The sequence below is a fragment of the Heteronotia binoei genome, chromosome 5 (genome assembly GCF_032191835.1).
Source record: "Heteronotia binoei isolate CCM8104 ecotype False Entrance Well chromosome 5, APGP_CSIRO_Hbin_v1, whole genome shotgun sequence".
In the NCBI taxonomy this organism is placed as follows: Eukaryota; Metazoa; Chordata; class Lepidosauria; order Squamata; family Gekkonidae; genus Heteronotia; species Heteronotia binoei.
In genome coordinates, this window is record NC_083227.1 from 132,650,644 (window position 1) to 132,669,669 (window position 19,026).

At 45.8% G+C, this 19,026-nt stretch overlaps 2 protein-coding genes across 2 annotated transcripts in view; both read left to right on the forward strand.

The window, feature by feature from the left end:
- The first annotated feature begins 11,797 nt into the window (after nt 1–11,797).
- The window catches only part of LOC132572884 (membrane protein BRI3-like), a 418,468-nt gene continuing 411,239 nt past the window's right edge, over nt 11,798–19,026 (forward strand). Inside the window, exon 1 of the mRNA XM_060240433.1 lies at nt 11,798–12,273. Within this exon, the coding sequence (XP_060096416.1) occupies nt 11,798–12,211 (414 nt within the window). The 3' untranslated portion in view covers nt 12,212–12,273. The remainder of the gene's footprint in view (nt 12,274–19,026) is intronic.
- Nucleotides 16,722–18,725, forward strand: LOC132572055 (uncharacterized protein K02A2.6-like; the record flags this gene model as incomplete). Its single annotated transcript, XM_060238842.1, has 2 exons — nt 16,722–17,126; nt 18,174–18,725. Coding segments are annotated over 2 exons (957 nt in total), but the record flags the coding sequence as incomplete, so codon positions are not given.

Sequence of the window (19,026 nt, forward strand, 5' to 3'; positions counted from 1 at the left end):
ATATGCACACTGTGGCTAATAGCCACTGATGGAACTCTGCTCCATATTTTTATCTAACCCCCTCTTGAAGCTGGCTATGCTTGTAGCTGCCACCACCTCCTGTGGCAGTGAATTCCACATGTTAATCACCCTTTGGGTGAAGAAGTACTTCCTTTTATCCGTTTTAACCCGACTGCTCAGCAATTTCATCGAATGCCCAAGTTCTTGTATTGTGAGAAAGGGAGAAAAGTACCTCTTTCTCTACTTTCTCCATCCCATGCATAATCTTGTAAACCTCTATCATGTCACCCTGCAGTCGATGTTTCTCCAAGCTAAAGAGCCCCAAGCATTTCAACCTTTCTTCATAGGAAAAGTGTTCCAACCCTATAATCATTCTAGTTGCCCTTTTCTGGACTTTTTCCAATCGTATAATATCCTTTTTGTGGTGCGGTGACCAGAATTGTACACAGTATTCCAAATGAGACCACACCATCCATTTATACAGGGGCATTATGATACTGGCTGATTTGTTTTCAATTCCATTCCTAATAATTCCCAGCATGGTGTTGGCCGTTTTTATTGCAATCACACACTGTCTTGACATTTTCAGTGTTATCTACCACAACCCCAAGATCTCTCTCTTGGTCAATCTCTGCCAGTTCACACCCCATCAACTTGCATTTGTAGCTGAGATTTTTGGCCCCAATGTGCATAACTTTGCACTTGGCCACATTGAACCTCATCTGCCACGTTGAGGCCCACTCACCCAGCCTCAACAGGTCCCTTTGGAGTGCCTCACAATCCTTTCCGGTTCTTACCACCCTGAACAATTTAGTGTCATCCGCAAACTTGGCCACGTCACTGCTTACTCCCAACTCCAAATCATTTATGAACAAGTTAAAGAGCATGGGACCCAGTACTGAGCCCTGCGGCACCCCACTGCTTACCGTCCTCCACTGTGAAGACTGCCCATTTATACTCACTCTCTGCTTCCTATTAATTAGACAGTTTTTGATCCACAAGAGGACCTGTCTTTTTACTCCATGACTCTCGAGCTTTCTAAGGAGCCTTTGATGAGGAACTTTATCAAAAGCTTTCTGGAAGTCAAGGTAAACAACATCTATTGGGTCTCCTTTGCCCACATGTTTGTTCACCCCCTCAAAGAAATGTAACAGGTTAGTGAGGCAAGATCTTCCCTTACAGAACCCATGCTGAGTCTTCCTCAATAACCCGTGTTCATGAATGTGCCTACTCATTCTGTCCTTGATAATGGTTTCTACCAACTTTCCCGGTATTGAAGTCAGACTGACTGGCCTGTAATTTCCCGGATCTCCTCTGGAACCCTTTTTAAAGATGGGGGTGACATTTGCTACCTTCCAGTCCTCAGGAACGGAGGCAGATTTCAATGAAAGATTACATATTTTTGTGAAAAGATCCACAAGTTCAACTTTGAGTTCTTTCAGAACTCTTGGATGTATGCCATCTGGACCTGGTGACTTATTAGTTTTTAATTTGTCTATCAGTTGTAGGACCCCACTGCCCCATTGCCCAGATAGGAGAAGACATTTCTCTCTTCAAATCACTTCGCCAAGCCAGTTGGCAGCTTGGAGAATGCATTTAAAGTTAAATTTGCTTTCTTTCCACATCTCCCTCCCCCTGCCCACCTATTCCTTCCTTCCCTCAAACAGCTGTTTATTCTATGTGGCTCTTTTGTTAAGCAAGTTTGGCTCCCCTGGCTAAAGTTCTAACTGAATTCTTATTCTACAAAAATGTATATTCTTTCCTGCATAGAGTTCTGCAGAAAAGAATATACATTTCCCCCCATATCAAGTTACAAAACTCATTTTCTATGCATAGTTTGGACAGAGTCACTGAATAAAAGCATCTAAGACTAGTTACTGAAGCAAAAAATTGCTAGTATCAGAGGAAATAAGGTAATCCAGAATCTAAAGGGCAGATAGAATTCCTGCAGAAAGCATTCTTCCAGGGCTTTCTGTAAATCCTCACAAGGTCTGCTTGCCTGATTTCTCCATCATCACCTGGACCATTTCTTATATCTATGGTAAAGGGACATAAAATCTGTTATGCCAACAGTAACCAAGGTATTTAGACAGATCTTTATCACATATAGCTGTTTTTTGTGTCAGCTATGACTGATATAACATTGGCTCTCAGTATCTAGTTTACACTAGAAATGTGATCTCAGTTCACTGTAAATGAACAAACTTGGTTACCTAAACATTTTCTCTTGATACTTTCCTACATGACTCATTATAAACAACTGGATTCAATGCCTTTTATGATGCATATGCTGCTTGCTGTTTCAGGGAACAGCTTTGAACAGGTTTTTGTATTAAAGTTTTGGAGTGTCAATAGACATAGGTTAATTTTGTTACAGATAATTTTCTCTATCCAGTAACCATTGGTTTTTGAAGCATGAAGTGTTCATTTTCTATGCCAAAGTCATCTCCAAACAAATTCTCCCTACCGTCATACATTTCATGCTGAACTTGGACCTCCAAATATGGACCAAATATCTACATGCTGGGGTCAGGTGAAGACTGGAAGGATTTTTATAGAAACCTGAGACAGCAGCACCCAGATTTGCAAAAAAACCCCAAACAAATACAAAAATAAAGTTTTTTAAAAAAAGGAAATTAATGTGCAGGGAGAAAAACAAAGATTTCGTGATTCTTTGTTGCAAGAACCTGGCTGCCATTTTGAGGGTTGGAGAACAGTCCAAGTGTCTAGAAGATGTTGCTGCTGGCCAAAGAGGGAAAGTGAGGAGGAGGAGGAGGAGCTGCCATCTCCCACTGTTGCTGCCATGTGAGCTGTGAAGAGGGAAGTGGTAAGGCTGCAGGCTGGTAAGCTGGCTAGCTGGGGAGTAGGCAGCCTAAAGGGCAGGGGTGTAGCCTGTGGGCAGGGGAGCCAGTGGGAAAGAAAGAGAAATAAAAGAGTTGGAAGAGAAATAAGAGAGCTGACTGATAGAACAGCCCCCCCCACCACCACCACCACCAATCCACAGCCCTCTTGACTCTACTGGCTTCCTTGCCTACATGCCTCTGGGAGGAGCGGAATCTTATACTCTCTTTTGCATTTTGCTGTTTTATTTTATTTTGCATTTTAAACCTATTTCCTGCTCAGAAAAAAGAAAATGAGACTGAAGCTTTCCTGGCTGTGCCCAGGGTCATCTCAGAAACTCCATGTGCATCTTACATTTTTATTTTTTAAAAAACATTAATTTTTTTAAAAAAAATTATCTGAGGGAGCAGTACTCATTCATGGGGGGCATTGGCTACGGGCCTGCTGAAGAGTAGGGGAGGCTAGCAAGGAAAGCAAGTGGACAGGGTGCAAAGGTGGTAAGGAAGATGAGAGGTAATAGGCATACTGGCCAGCAGGTGGATGGATGAGGTGCGGGAAGGATAACAGAGGTGACTTATCTGGGTGAACCCAGAAAGGGGACGTAGAGTTGACAGGAAGTCACAGAGAGGAAAAGCAAAAAAATAGGTAGGAGACAAAAATGGGGTGTGGAATGCCCACAGAAGGGGAGCAGGAGAAGTGAAAGAAGGCAGTGGTGGCAAAAAAGGATGGGATTCCCTACCAATGTCACTCTGCCATTCGTATGCAACTAAAAGAATTCAGTTTACTTGCCCAGTGAAATTAATCATATCTAATCATCGTGACCACTTATGTTTATGACAACATTATTTCCTGTGGAATTCTCTATTTAGACTTGAAGCTACTTACTTCAGAGTACTACCACTGAAAATGAACAACTTACAGTGCAAAGAAAGCTATGAGAACAGTTGAAAAACAAAGCATCTTGAGGTTTCTTAAAGACCATGTATTGTTAAGCAACTTTCATGAATCAGAGCTCATTTTGTTGAATGCTAAAGGAGTATAACTTTTGGATACAGAATAATTATGCACTAATTATGCACATTTGACCTGTGTCTTGGGTCTCTTGGATACTGGATATACCCACTGAGTAAAAACTCAACACAGACCCTATAATCTGTCCTGGGAATAAAACTATGGCTAATGCCTAAATTGTGTTGCTATCCATTAAGTGTCAATAAAAATATTGACACTGAGTTGTTCTGCAGTATACTATTCCTAGTATAATAGGTGTAACATATATCTCTGCTTGTGATTCTTCCACCTATAGTGCTGAAGTTGCAACTGATTTCTACAAACGCAGCTTTAACCATTTTTTTCCTAATATAAGGGGGTGGCTGTAACATTTTAAACTCAACTGTGCTATTTTAGTATTTGTAGCTTTCAGTGCAAATATATGATGAAATAGTTTAAATGGGATGGGGAAAAAATCACAGAACTATAACTGCAAGTCCATCAACTTCTGGGGCAGATTTTATACAATCATGGAACTGAATTTGGAGTCATAATTCGGCATTATTAGTACCTACTTGGCATCTAGAATGCCCCAGGTTAACTCCGTGGCATTTCCAGTTAAAGACTTGGAAAAAACAACTCCCTGGCAGACCTGATGACAAAGCCCTTCATAGCCTAGAACCTACATGTCCAAAGGATGACACATCCCTATACACCAACTACAGTCCTCTGGCTGTCACTGGCTGCTTCCTGACTGAAAGCAGTCTATCAGGCATCAGCCAGAGCCCATGTCTTTACTAGTTTATCTCTCACTCTGTGGGAAAAGCTCTGGGGAGATGATGGGGGCAACCTCACTAGAAATCCCTGTGCAATGTTCTAAATCCATTTCATTTGCCAGGCCTTTAAAGCTGTATCGATTGTAAGTATTTTAGGGGAATGATCTATTTGGGACTTTATTTGTATTTTCTAATTTATAAGCCACTTTGAGCTATGAGGGAAGACTGAATATAACTATTTGAATCAATGAGTCAAGCATTATAGTCAGCACTGGGCTAAACAAATAACTAGCTGATTCTGTAAATGGTAGCTTCTTTTACTATATATTCTAATAATAGCTGGTGATCATGGAAACCTTTAATTTTTTTTAATTTTTTTAATAGTTTATTAAATTAATATATTGTGTACAAGCCTGTTACCATACAAAAGAAAAATTATTAAAACAGAAGTCGAAGGCAGTGTTTTCACTAATTATATATACATTCAAATTCCATTATCTCTATTCACCATTTACTGCATTCACCTTCACTATTACATTACAAACTAAACCCATTTATCCTTTTCACTTGCACTCAAGGCAAACTCAATTAAAGATATTTTATCGATGACGCTTGACACCTTACATAATACTTTACTTCCATACACCTTTAACCGTCTTTATGACCTGCCCCACTAATCTAACTATTTGCTTTGGCATTCCATTCAGCAGCACCATCCAATTATGAATCCTCCATTTTTGGTATTTCTTTCCTAATGAGTCCTCCATTTTTGGTATTTCTTCCGTTTACGCCAATTTCTCTCTTGGTTATTTAAAACCTCTCTTGGTTTTGGAGTTAAATGCCTAATTATCCATGATATCTCTTTCATTTTTTAATTTTTCTGACCTCTAGATCTAATAAGTTGCTCCCTTTCCCTTCTCCAAACTACATCTTTGATCTGTTTCCTTATGTCTCTTGAATGCATTTCTCTAAGTGAACCATTCTTTTTTAGCTTTAGAGAGTTTAACCTATATATATATTCAATTTCCCTCTCGGGTTTTTTTTTGTTCTTTTCCAGCATGGGGGGTCAATGTTTCCACTACTGAACAAAATAAATCCTCATTTATTTCTTCTGATATGGTTAAAAATCTTGGAGTATATTTTACCTTATACATGTCTGATCTAGTAATCCTGGTCTCTGATTCTTCCTGTTTAATTTCCAAGTTGCCTGTACCTTGCTCCTTTAGTATTTGTTTTGTATCAATAGAATTTTTGGTTTGCGTCAACTTTGTCATATCCGTTTTTATGTCCTTCAGTCCATTTTCTAATCCATCAAGCTTAAATTTTAATCCCCCTATCTGTTCCATTAAATTGTTCTGCATCTGATTTAATGCCCCCATTAAAACATCTTCAAAAGATGACTGAAATACTTTGAGAGCATCCTGCGACAACATGATTCCCTCTATCATTGAGTTAAGCAGGAGAAATTCAAATTATCATATAATAATATAGAATGAAGACACCAATACAGAGATTTAGTATCCCTTTACTAACTAGTCTAAATCAATTTCTTCCCCAAGCAATAATGCTTCATGTTCAACTGATTTCAATAATTATTCATTATTTGCCTTCCTCTTGCACCACTTAACCCTTTCAAACACTCCACTCACTACCTCTTGCAGACTACATACACTCACTTCATTCATTCTCCATCCTAATCCTTTCTCATTAACCATACACTTTTACTTAGACCCACACACATTCACACACTTTTTTAAATTATACAGTGATAGGCTAACAACATTCAATTCCTTGCTTTCCCTCTTTTTCTTCTTTCTTCCTTCAGTCCTTCTGTTTCCCCTTTCTTCCTCTTCTTCTTTGTCCGTTTTCCCCCCTTGTTGTCTTTCTGGTCTTTCTAGTCTTTAAATTTCTTCTTCCAAGTTACTTATATTATATTGATCAAACTCAGTCTTTTAATGAACTATTCACTTTTCTACAGCTTAGTCCAAAGAAATAGTCCACCTAATCCTTAATATAAATCAGATCTTCTATAACATTATATATTTTCTCCCATCCGATCTCCACAACACGTAGCAATCTTTACACACAATGTTTTAAGTGAGTCTTTAGTTTTAGGCAAGTTTCAAGGAATTTACGGTACTTTCTAACTCGAGGTCTTTCCACTCTTGTAGCACAGGGTTGTCACTTTCCTCCTCCTCTGTTTTCCACGCCCTTCAGCTAGAGATACAGTGTTTTAAATCACATTTCAGTGTTCTTTAACAAGAAAAAAGTAGAATACTTCAAAAAGAAAGAAAAATACCAATTATGGTGTTTGCTAGCCACGGAGAGGAGGTGAGACAGGGAAAGAAAAAATCAGTTTGTTTCTTCAGTGCCAAATCCACTGCAGCTGCCACCGCTCACCTCCTTTCCTCCTTCCTCCGACTTTGTTCCTCTGCTCCTCTTGCCAGCCACAAAGTAGTTGTCTCAAAGTAGTTCTCTCAGCCACACCCACATACGCGACCAAGGCAAGTCCAATTTGCAGCCATAACAAAAAGCGCCTCACTTCAGGTATATACTGTCCTTTTTTTCCCTTTTTGTCTCCTCTTAGTCTTCCGTTTTTGGGTTAGTTTCATTTACTTTCACCAAACACCCTCCACCTTCACCTCTGTCTCCGGTAGCTGAGACTCTCTCACCTAATGGCGCGCGATGCGGTTGGGGCAAAGGAAGGGTAGAAAAGCCAGGAACCTAAAAGTTCCCCCGTGCCTCTCCCCAAGACCCCTTCTGCTAGCAATGCTCCTCTGACGGGAGCATGCTGGGTCCTACGACCCCCCAACCCGCACGGTTCGATCCGTTCCTGCCCTGATGGCTTGAAACACGACCGCCTCGTCTCGCTGTAACCGGAAGTGCCCTCATGGAAACCTTTCCATGGTACCTTACATATCAGCAAAACCCATTTCAAAATGTGCCCTTGAGATGTAAGAATTTCTACTTTATCTAGCTTCCTTTACAGAAAGAATTTCTGTAAACAGTTCAGTGAATGTTAAAAATAGGGGGGAAATTGTCACATATCATTGAGGGGTGTTTCTAGCCATCCAAAGTTTACAAAGCCAGATTTCAATGACTAGCAGCTGGAAGATTGGAGCAAGTTGAAAAGTTTCATTTTCCTGTGGAGATATATTTTACAGGGTGACATAGTATTTATACAGGAATGGGTGGCACTATTGAGATGTAGGAGGATGTTAGATCTTCTCCATCACAACACACAGCAGTGCTCCGTTGGATGCTGTTTTGATGAATGACTTATTTTCCTCATGCTCCTTTTAAAAAGTGGATCTATTTAGATACCTAGTTATTTGTGCTTTGAAACATAAAAGACGTCACCATGTAATTGAAAAAAACAAAACAAAACATTGATGGCTGTATTGAAATGGTCTATTCTTACCTACCAATGATTTAAAAGGCAAAGATGCTCATAGATTTCAAAGTGCAAAAACCAGATCAAAAATAGGTCTGGAGACTGGTAACCTTGTTTTTTCCACATGGGTTAACTCATTTACCATGGTAAGTTGTACACAGTAATTAGAAGAACCCATGAGTGTGAAGAACTCATGAGTAGAAATGGGCACCAACTGGGAAAATGTAGTTCATTTTGGTTTGTGCCATGCCCATTTCACAAGCCACGACTGTCACAAATTTTGAGGTGCCAAAGCAACCAGTTCCATTTGTGAGGTTTGTGATATGGTAGAATGGGCCTCCAGCATGCTAGACATACCTAACTCTCATGGGAATTCTGGCTAACTCTCCTCTACCTGCTTTCACATAAATAACCTGTTTAGGTGGCAAGCATATTTTAGCTCGCTTGCGGAGCTTGATGGACCCAGTATGGTTCCAGACGGCTCTACGGGATCCCTGACGATTCTTGGCATAAGTCTTAGCTGAGTCTTGGCATGACCAGCTTGCTAGGGCCATCGATGAGATCACTCCCCAGTGCCCTTTGTGCCCTCGTTTTAAGTTAGCGTCGTGGTATAGCCTAGAATTGCGGCTGATGAAACAAGGGCTCAGACGCCTAGAGAGGCAGTGGCGGCATACTCGAGACGAAGCAACTAAAACATTTTATAGAGAGTTTATGAGATCCTATGAGATGGCAGTCAAAGTCAAAAAGAAAGCTTACTTTGAGGCCAGGATTGCATCTGCTAATTTGCGCCTGGCACAATTGTATAGCACAATTCAGACTCTCACAACTCTGCCGCAAGGCAGACCAAATCTTAGAGAACTGGACATCGGCTGTGAGGCTTTTGCGACTTTTTTTGCAGATAAGATCTCATTGCTCTGTCGCAACCTCCCAGCTACAGTTGACACGGTATGTGAACTCAAGGCTCCATGTCTGTTTTCCGGACCAGTTTTAGATCAGTTTACAACACTCAGCCTGGAGGAAGTTGACAGCATACTCTCTACTGTGTGCCCAACGATGTGTGATCTGAACCCTTGCCCATCCTGGCTGATTAAAGCTTGCCAGTTGGAGCTACAACATCCTATACAGGATATCGTAAATAGATCCCTCTCCAAAGGGCTTTTTCCATCGCCTCTAAGAGAAGCAGTTGTCTGCCCTCTCTTGAAAAAATCAACATTGGATCCGGCCAAATTGGCATATTACTGACCGGTTTTGAACTTACCCTTTTTGGGTAAGATTATTGAGAGGGCAGTAGCGCAACAGTCGTAGAGTTTTCTGGAGAACGCTTCCATCCTAGATCATCATCAGTCTGGCTTCCTCCCAGGTCATGGGACAGAGTCAGTATTGGTCACCCTGCTGGATGACCTTCAACGGCATCTGGATCAAGGTGCTTCGTTGATACTGATACTAGATCTGTCAGCTGCATTTGACACAGTTGATCATCAGTTACTGACCCACCGCCTCACTGACGCAGGGATTCAGGGGTTGTCCTTGCAATGGCTCTCCTTTTTCCTATATGGTCGGGGACAAAGGGTGGTGATCAGTGGACAGTCATCCCAGAAATATGCATTTAATTGAGGTGTGCCTCAGGGGACTGTGCTCTCCCTGATGTTGTTTAACATCTAATATGCGCCCCCTTGCACAGATTGCCCAGAGGTATGGGTTGGGTTGCCACCAGTATGCTGATGACACCCAGCTCTATCTACTGATGGATGGCCAGTCTGGCTCTGCCCCAGAACAGCTGAATCTGGCACTGGAAGCCATGGCAGGATGGCTGAGTTGACTGAAGCTGAATCCGACAAAGACAGAGGTCCTTTGCCTGAGTTGCAGCGGTCTGGGCAGGGAAATTCCCTTACCAGCTTTTGATGGTATGCCACTGACAATGGTGCCTAGGGTCAGAATCTTGGGGATACTACTGGAGCCGTCCTTGATAATGGATGCCCAGATAGCAGTCACTGCTAAATCCACCTTCTTCCATCTTAGGCAGGTGAGACAGTTGGTTCTCTTCCTTGAGCGCGATGACCTGGCAATTGTGATCCATGCTATAGTCACCTCAAGACTGGACTACTGTAATGCCCTCTACTTGGGACTGTCTTTGTCTTGAATCAGGAAACTACAGTTGGTGCAGAATGCAGCGGCCAGGCTGATACTGGGCCTTCCCAGGTGGGAGTACATTCAGCCAGAGCTGTGGGAACTGCACTGGCTGCCAATAGTATACCAGATCCACTACAAGGTGCTGGTTATGACCTTTAAATTCCTATATGGACAAGGACCTGTCTACCTTAGGGACCGTCTCTCCCTGCATGTTCCCCAGAGGGTACTTAGATCTGGTACACAAAATCTATTAACAATCCCCAGGCCGAGGGAGACTAGACTGAAAGCTGCTAGAGAAAGAGTCTTTTCAGTTGTCGCCCCCTATTGGTGGAACCGACTGCTGGAGGAGGCCAGAGCCTTGTGGGACCTTGCGCAGTTGTGCAGGGCCTGCAAGACTATACTTTTCCGCCTCACCTTCAGTTGATCCTGACATGCCAATATAGTAGCAAGAAGAACATCTATTATCCAACTGAACTGAAAGGATATCCTGATATTAGCACCATATTGTTTTAAGTGTTTTAGATTGTTTTAATTAATGACTGACCTGAACCTGTTTAAATGTAATTGTTGGCTATATTGTCATGTGATTTTATAGGTTGTGAGCTGCCCTGAGCCTGCCTTGGCAGGGAGGCCGGTATATAAATCAAATAAATAATAATAACAATAACAACAACAACAGCCGCCCCCAAAGAAGGTGCTCCAGGAAAATACTTTCTAATGAAATGGCTAGTGCAGGTTCTGGAGTGTATAGAATGGACCCTGTGAAATCTAGAGACATCAGTTTTGCAGGGGACCTCACATGACATTCCTCTACATGCCCTCCAAGTTATGGGCAGATTGGATTTAGGGGGTCTAAGTTATAGCCCCCAAAGAAGATGCCCCCAGGAATGTGATTTGGGGAAATTCAGGCAGAGGTTCAAAAGGTTATGTAATAGACCCCCTGCTAATTACACATATCATTAACCTCCCCTTTTTGCTTTGATCTTTGGCAACCATTTTGATTGAGCAGAGACAGTTTGTCTAGAAATATATCCATTCATGAACTGTCACAGACTACTTCAAAGTTCATGGAAAGCTTGTGCTGTGGTGAGGTCACACTTACATTAAATCCATCAGCAACCCATCTTTAAAGCGCCGTTATTTCGTATGTCAGATAATCCGCCGCATCCTGTTTCCCGATCAGACAGCTGCTGTTCCTTTACTGTTCCGATGGCATGCCGTGTTGATCCCGTCCCCTGCTCGATCACACAGCGCCCTCCGGAACTTCTTTCAGATGGCGGCAATCCGCATTAGCGCAGGCGCAGTGCTGGGCTAACAGACGGTGTGTTTCTGCTGAGAGCATGCGCGTTTGCAGTAGCGGGGTTTCCGGCTATTTAAACCTTTTTTTTTTTGTTTCCCCGGCAGCTCTATCGATATATCGCTGTGTCGATATATCGTTGTGTCGATATATCGTTGTCTGCCTTGCGGGGCGTGTGCGGGGTGGGATCTTTTTGCAAGCGCCGGTTATTATTTTATTTTATTTTATTTTGCAAGCTCTCCAGCTCTAGTGCTGCTCCCTGGGCGCCTCCTGCCTTTCCTCCCGTTGCAAAAGCCGGGTGCAAAAAGTTGGCTCAGCAACATTTGCCGATTCTCTGGCTTGGGGAGGGTGGCTCGCCCTGCCTGAGCAATGGACAATAAGCCCCTCTTGCAAGACAGACCCCCCGCCTACAGCCCGGCCACCCAGGGAGGCGGCTACGAGTATGGGCAGCAGGGGGGCTACGGGACCATCTCTTCAGTCCAGCCGGGCTTTCAGCCGCCGCCCTACACGTACCCCACGGGGTCCCCCGCAGCCTACGCTGTTCCTTCTGCTGCTTCTCCGCATGCCTACCCCAACACCACCTACACGATAATCCAACAACCTACAACCACTACCTCGGTTGTAGTAGTAGGTGGCTGCCCAGCATGCAAAGTCGGAGTCCTGGAAGACACTTTCACCTGTCTCGGCGTCTTTTGCGCGATTGCCTTTTTCCCTATCGGAATTCTTTTCTGCCTTACGTTGAGGCAACGGAGATGCCCTAACTGCGGGGCGACGTTTGGTTAAGGGCTCCATCGACGACACAGATGCACAGAGGCTTTTGGGGAGCCGTAACTGTATTGTAGAACCTTTTCTCCCTCCCTGCCCCCCCCCCAATGTAAATGCCATGTACAATCACGTTCTTACCCGGCTTCTTGTTTAAATGCACCTTTTGAAAAAATTTAAATAAAAATGGCTCTTTTTTTTTTTTTTGCACTACTTTTCGGAAAAGATCGCCTCACATGCTGGAAATCTCGATACTCGCATATTGAGATTTCGATATATCGCTATTACGCAATAAACTAAAATATATATAAAAAAAAAAGGCCGGGCACGCACGTTTCGGAAGCCCCCCCCCCAATTAAGCTTAGGAATACAGCCGCTAATAAGCAATTTTTTCGAGTTCCTTCCTTCGATGGCGCAGTGATATGCATTTTGTTTGTGGCGGGAAGCTGGAAGCGGGAAGCGCTGCTGTGACTCAGCAACGATTGCCCGTTCAGATGCTCCAGAGCGCTCAGGAAGCGCTCAGGAAGCGTCTTGTTCCGGATTAAAAGCAGTAGCAAATTAATCCGCGAGCAAGGTGCATCAGCGTGGAACGGGCACGGGCTAAGCACGCTTCACAGATGTGGACGTGTGAACGTCCGGGTAAAATCCGACATGCTTGCGGGCTCAACTCATGCCCGTAGCGGGGTTTTTTGGACGTCTGACCGCACCCCTGGATGACTAACCACAAACTGACCAAAATTCATCATGTAAGCCAGTTTGTGCCCATTCCTACACACAATAGTTGTAGTAGACTTCTGCACACTCAGTTTGTGTATGTAATAATTCACATGTTGTTTTCTAGTCTGGTTTCTGAACAAAACTTATATTGATGGTTTTCAAACTTTCTATCTTCAGTGAGAAGATAGAAATCACTGTTTGCCTGCTACAGAAGCCATGTGCAGATACAGTTCATGCAGGATCCCAGCCAGGTCTCTTTGGTCTGACTATTAGCTTGCATGAACTGAGGCTGCTCACTAGAACACATCTGACATTCCTTTCATGGCTTCACATTGCAGAAAACAGTAAGAACGAACAAGTTCATTTTCCAGGAAAGTTGGTCCTCCATCAATAATTTCCTTGTTTGAGAACACCTGCCAAATTTCTACTTTCACTAGAATGCTGTTTGAAAACTATTGCAACTTCATGGGAATTTGATCTTCTCTTCATAGGTGTTATCATTATTGTTATGCAACCTTAATTGTAATTCATGACAAACTAAATGTTGCATTCCTTGAAAACAATAGGGTATTCAGAGCTTGAGTTGGCATTGTATGGATCTGTGGACCACTAAACTGAGATGTCTATAGGCTGACTACATTTTTTTTTCCAGAGCTGAAGATGTTGCAATACCAGCTGATAGCATAAGCACTCATTACTGTTCCACTGTCTCCTCTGAATGCAGCCACATTAAAGAGTGACACTACCAGACGTAGAAACATCAAGTGCAGGGGGTGGTGTGGGTAGGTGAATTCATAGATTTTTTTTCAGCCTTAAGACTATGCATAATCACAGCGTGCTTTGGCTTATATCATTTTATTACAGCACTATTTCACTTATTACTAAGTAGACCAGAAAGGCACGGTGAGGCATGTTTGCATTGGCTTGGGAGATTCCCATTCATTAGTACTTCAAAATATTTGAAATTTGATCAGCAATTATAGCACTACATCCTGACTCAATCCTCTAACTCTTTTTTAAAGCCTTTCTTCACTGAAAAAGAGTTCTTCCAATAGAAAATGACTCTTTCTGATGGACAAGGGCTTCCTCTAACAGAAAAAAATATTTCTTTGAAGGATGACATGGAAAAAGGAAGACTCAGGATCCAACCCACAGTATATAGATCATGGGCCCAATTCTACCATCCTAGTTCTATCACAAGTTGTACTACAGCCCTGTCATATCCCTACATCAACCCTGAAGTCAAGAGATGGGTTACCTTTTCATGGCCCCTTCAAATCAAGAGATTTCTTAGGGAAGCCAACTTCCTCAAGCCTCCAATGAAACACAAATTCCCAACATGGGACCTCATATTGTTCCTCCAAGGCCTACCAGGTTCCTTAAATTCATCAGTGACCCATCTGAATGCACTGTTTCTAGAGCCCTGTTCTAATTACAGTGAATTTATGTACATCTAGCTTGTTACAAATGAATGGTTGTTGTTCAGCTGCACAGGCGAGTCCGATTGTTTGTGAGCCCATGGACAAAGTCACGCCAGGCCCTCCTGTCTTCTACCATCTTCCAAAGTCTGCTCAAAACAAATGAATGGACAACAAAGTAAAAAGAACACATAAAATATGGAACAGGTCCATTTATACATATGAACCTTAGTCCAAATTCTCTCCCTTCCCCCCTAGAATGGTTTACCCTTTTCCAGTTAGATGGTTTAAGGTTTTAAAAGATTTATCTTTGGGACTTTCTGTTGTTTGAAGCTTCAAAACTAGGGAACGTCCCCCTCAGCCAGAAGCTTGGGGAGGGCCTGGCCTCCAGAACAGGATGCAAGAAGCCAGGATAGGCTCCAGCCAGTTAGAAGAATGAACACTCATAGTGAACACCACCTTTCAAGTATCAGCCTATAAATTGGGGATTCAGTGCAAGATGAAAGAGGCTTATCCTTCTCTATGTCCTTTTGTTGTGTCCTAGGCTCAAATGGGAGAACTGTTACTTTTGGAGGGAACTGTTAATTTTGGAGGGAAGCTGAACAAGCCAAAGCTTGTACTCCACACCAGGGTTCCAGAGAAGGCCTAAGCGTGCCCAATCAGGGGAAGGATTGAAACATAAGTAGCCAATCAACATCTAGGCTCATATTGTACCCTGATAGGCCCTTAGAGCCCTGTAAATAGCCAATCCATGTACATAGTTAAGGACCAATCAGAAGGGGGCAAGAATTGTATAAAGGAGCGGGAAGTTTGAATAGAGCTCAGTCTATGTGTGTGTTCCTGAAGTAAAGCTTGCTGAAATCACTCTCCGACTCTGGTCTCTTACTGCGCCGACCCCAGTACTTTACACTGGCGACGAGGATGGGATGCCAGTAAGAACCAGCAACAGAACCAGGAACACGGAAAGGTGGCTAAATCCAAGCCATCTGGGTCCGCACCTCCGCTCTGCGCACACCCCAGCTCGCAAGCCGCCCAGACACGCTGCCAAGAATGGAGGCTCCAGCCAACCTCCTACAGCCCTTTAGCATCGATCGCCCCGAGCTGTGGGACTCGTGGGTCGAAGGCTTCCAGTCATACCTGACCTTCCGGAAGATTACAGAGACTACCATGCAGAGAGCTCTGCTTATCAGTACGTGTGGCACGGAGGCCGTGGACTTAGCCAGGGCTCTTCTCCAACCCAGGAAGCTCTCAGAGACGCCGGTGGACGACATCATCAGCGCTCTGGAGAAGTATTTCCAGCCCCAGCCAACCAAACTCACCCGGCACTGGGACTTCCGACAAAGGACACAGAAGGCAGGCGAAACCACGATGGCGTTCTTGACAAGCCTGCACCGGGTGGCAAGCCGATGCAGTTTCGCAGACCTCAACGAAGCCCTTCTCGACCAGTTTGTATGGGGCTTGAGGGACGAAAAACTAGTACAGAAACTCCTGTCCCTCTCCGAGTGCGACCTAACAAAGGCAATCGATGTGGCCACCAGCTGGGAGAAGGGCAGATCAGCAGAGCCACGGCTGACAAGACAGGCTGCGGCACACCAGATCAACCCTGAACCATCTACAGAGGACTCAGACGAGGACAAAGCTCTACAAACCGGCTATCGTTCAGCAGGAAGGAAGGCCACCCATGCCCCACAGGGCATGAGACACAAGACACCACCTGCATGTGCAAGCTGCGGGGGCCAACATGAGCGAAAGACCTGCCGATTCCGGAATGCCACCTGTCGACTCTGCAACAAGGAAGGCCACATCGCCTGTGTCTGCAGATCCACATCCCGAGCACGCGTCCCGCAAAGATCTGCGCACTCCGAAGGCCAGCCAGACTTCGAGACCGACGCTCTCCACGCCCATCCATACCCGGTACAGTACCTACCCTCGCCAGTCAGGCCCTCCAAAATCCGGGTCAATGTAGGGATTGGGGGGGTGCCCTGCCAAATGGAGGTGGACTCTGGGTCATCATCATCTATTATAGCGGCAGAGACATTTTTTAAAATCCCCACCAGGCTGAGGCCTCGTCTCAGGGACCCGGGGTTTACCTTAGTGGACTTCCAGAAGAATAAGGTGCCTATCTTGGGAGTGGCCCGGTCCCAGTCCAATACAAGGGGTTCAAGGGCCAGCTACAAGTGCTAGTGGTCAAGAACCACCTTACAAACCTTTTGGGTCTCGACTGGTTCAAGCCCCTGGGAATAGAGATCAGGGGGGTCAATAAGACTGTCGGAGTGGACTTTAACAAGGTTTGCGAAGAGTTCCCGGCCGTTTTCGATGGCACCTTGGGCTGCTACATGGGTCCCCCGGTTACACTACACCTCGACCCCACAGTGCAGCCTATTAGGCTTAAAGCGCGGCGAGTTCCATTCACGCTCAAGCCTAAAATTGAGGAGGAACTGGATAAACTGATTGCACAGGGAATACTAGAGCCTGTCACCCACGCAACCTGGGAAACTCCCATCGTGACTCCAGTCAAGCCCAGTGGGGAAGTGCGGATTTGTGCAGACTATAAGTGCACCCTCAACAAGGCTCTTCAGGCCCACGCATACCCTGTGCCCATCGTCAGCCACGTTTTAGCCACCCTAGCCGGCGCAAAAATTTTTGGCAAGTTGGACTTGGCCCAAGCTTACCAACAGCTGCCGGTGGATGAGGCCACGGCCAACGCCCAAACAATTGTGACCCACCGGGGGGCCTTTAGAGTAAAGCGGTTGCAATTTGGCGTGAGTGTGGCTCCGGGGTTGTTCCAGGAACTCATGGACTCTCTTTTAAAAGGACTTCCCGGAGTCACTCCATTCTTCGATGATGTGCTGATCGCGGCAGCCTCGCCTGAAGAATTCGCCGCCCGCCTTAGAGGAGTCCTACAACGTTTTGAAACAGCAGGCCTCAAGGTCAAACGGGAGAAGTGCCTCCTGGGCGTGGATCGGGTGGAATTCCTGGGGTTCTCCATCGATGCCCAGGGGGTCCACCCCTCTGACGCCAAGCTGCGTGCCATCAGAGATGCTCCAGCACCCACCAACAAGCAAGAACTCCACGCCTTCCTCGGCCTCCTAAACTTTTATCATGCTTTTCTCCCCCACAAGGCAGCGGTGGCCGAACCCCTGCACCGGCTTCTAGACAAAAGCCGACCCTGGGCGTGGGGCCGCCAGCACGCTAAAGCCTTCCAGGATATCAAGGGCCTCCTGATGTCCAATCCCATCCTTGCCCATTTCGACGAGACCCTGCCCTTGGTCCTTGCATGCGACGCATCCCCTTATGGAGTGGGCGCAGTTCTGGGCCACCAACTCCCTGATGGGACCGAAGTCCCTATCGCGTACTACTCGCGGACCCTCTCGTCGGCGGAGCGGAACTACGCCCAAATCGACAAAGAAGGGTTGGCAGTCGTGGCTGGCGTCAAAAAATTTCATGATTACATCTACAGCCGGCCCTTTACCCTCTATACGGACCACAAACCCCTCTTGGGCCTCTTTGCATCGGACCGGCAGACCCCTCAGGTGTTGTCCCCATGGGTCCTCCGTTGGTCCATTTTTCTAGCCGGCTACACCTACACCCTAGTGCATCGCCCGGGCAAGGCAATGGGCCATGCTGACGCCCTGAGCCGCTTGCCCTTGCCTGACGTGGATCCTGATCCAGCCCCGGCTCATCAGATCCTACTGATGGACATGCTTCCGGACAGGCCATTGCTCGCCCACGACATTGCTACCCGCTCCGCTCGTGATCCAGTCCTCTCCCATGTCTTGGACTGGGTGGGGAGGGGGTGGCCCAAGGGCTCGACTGAGCCGGAATTTACTCCGTTTGCAGCCCGGAAAGACGAACTATCCACCCACAAAGGCTGCCTACTATGGGGCAACAGAGTCGTCATCCCCAAACCCTTGCAAGTCCAAGTGCTGAGAGCCCTGCACGAGGCACACCCGGGCATAGTCCGCATGAAGGCTCTCGCACGGAGCTATGTCTGGTGGCCCGGCCTCGATGCAGAAATTGAGGCTTGGGTTAAAAGGTGCCCGACATGCCAGGTGTCAAGGCCTGACCCCCCACGTGGCCCAGTGCAATCATGGGAATCCACCAAAACCCCCTGGTCAAGACTGCACATGGACTTTGCTGGCCCCTTCCATGGGTGGACTCTACTCATACTAGTGGATTCATACTCCAAGTGGTTGGAGGTGGTCCAGGTGCCCTCGCCATCGTCGCAGGCGACCATCACAGCTCTGAGGGCCATCTTTGCAACCCACGGGTTGCCGGAGACCATCGTCACCGACAACGGCACAGCATTCACGTCCGCAGTGTTCCAGGACTTCTTGGCCAGGAACCTCATCAGGCAGATTCGCTCTGCCCCGTTTCATCCAGCCACCAACGGCCAGGCAGAGCGGATGGTGCGCACGGCAAAGGAGGCCTTGAACCGTCTCGGCCCCTCAGACTGGCCAAAAGACATGGCGTGTTTCCTAATGGCCTACCGGACCACACCCACCGCCTCCACAGGTCGCAGTCCAGCTGAACTCCTCATGGGCCGCCGCATCACCACCCTGCTGGACAAGCTGCACCCTGACCGAGCCCCAGACAGGCGACCGGCGCCGGAACACCTTAAAGCCCCCAGAGGGTTCTACCCAGGTGAGACAGTGTGGGCACGGAACTATGCCACCACTGGCCCCGCCTGGCTCCCTGGAA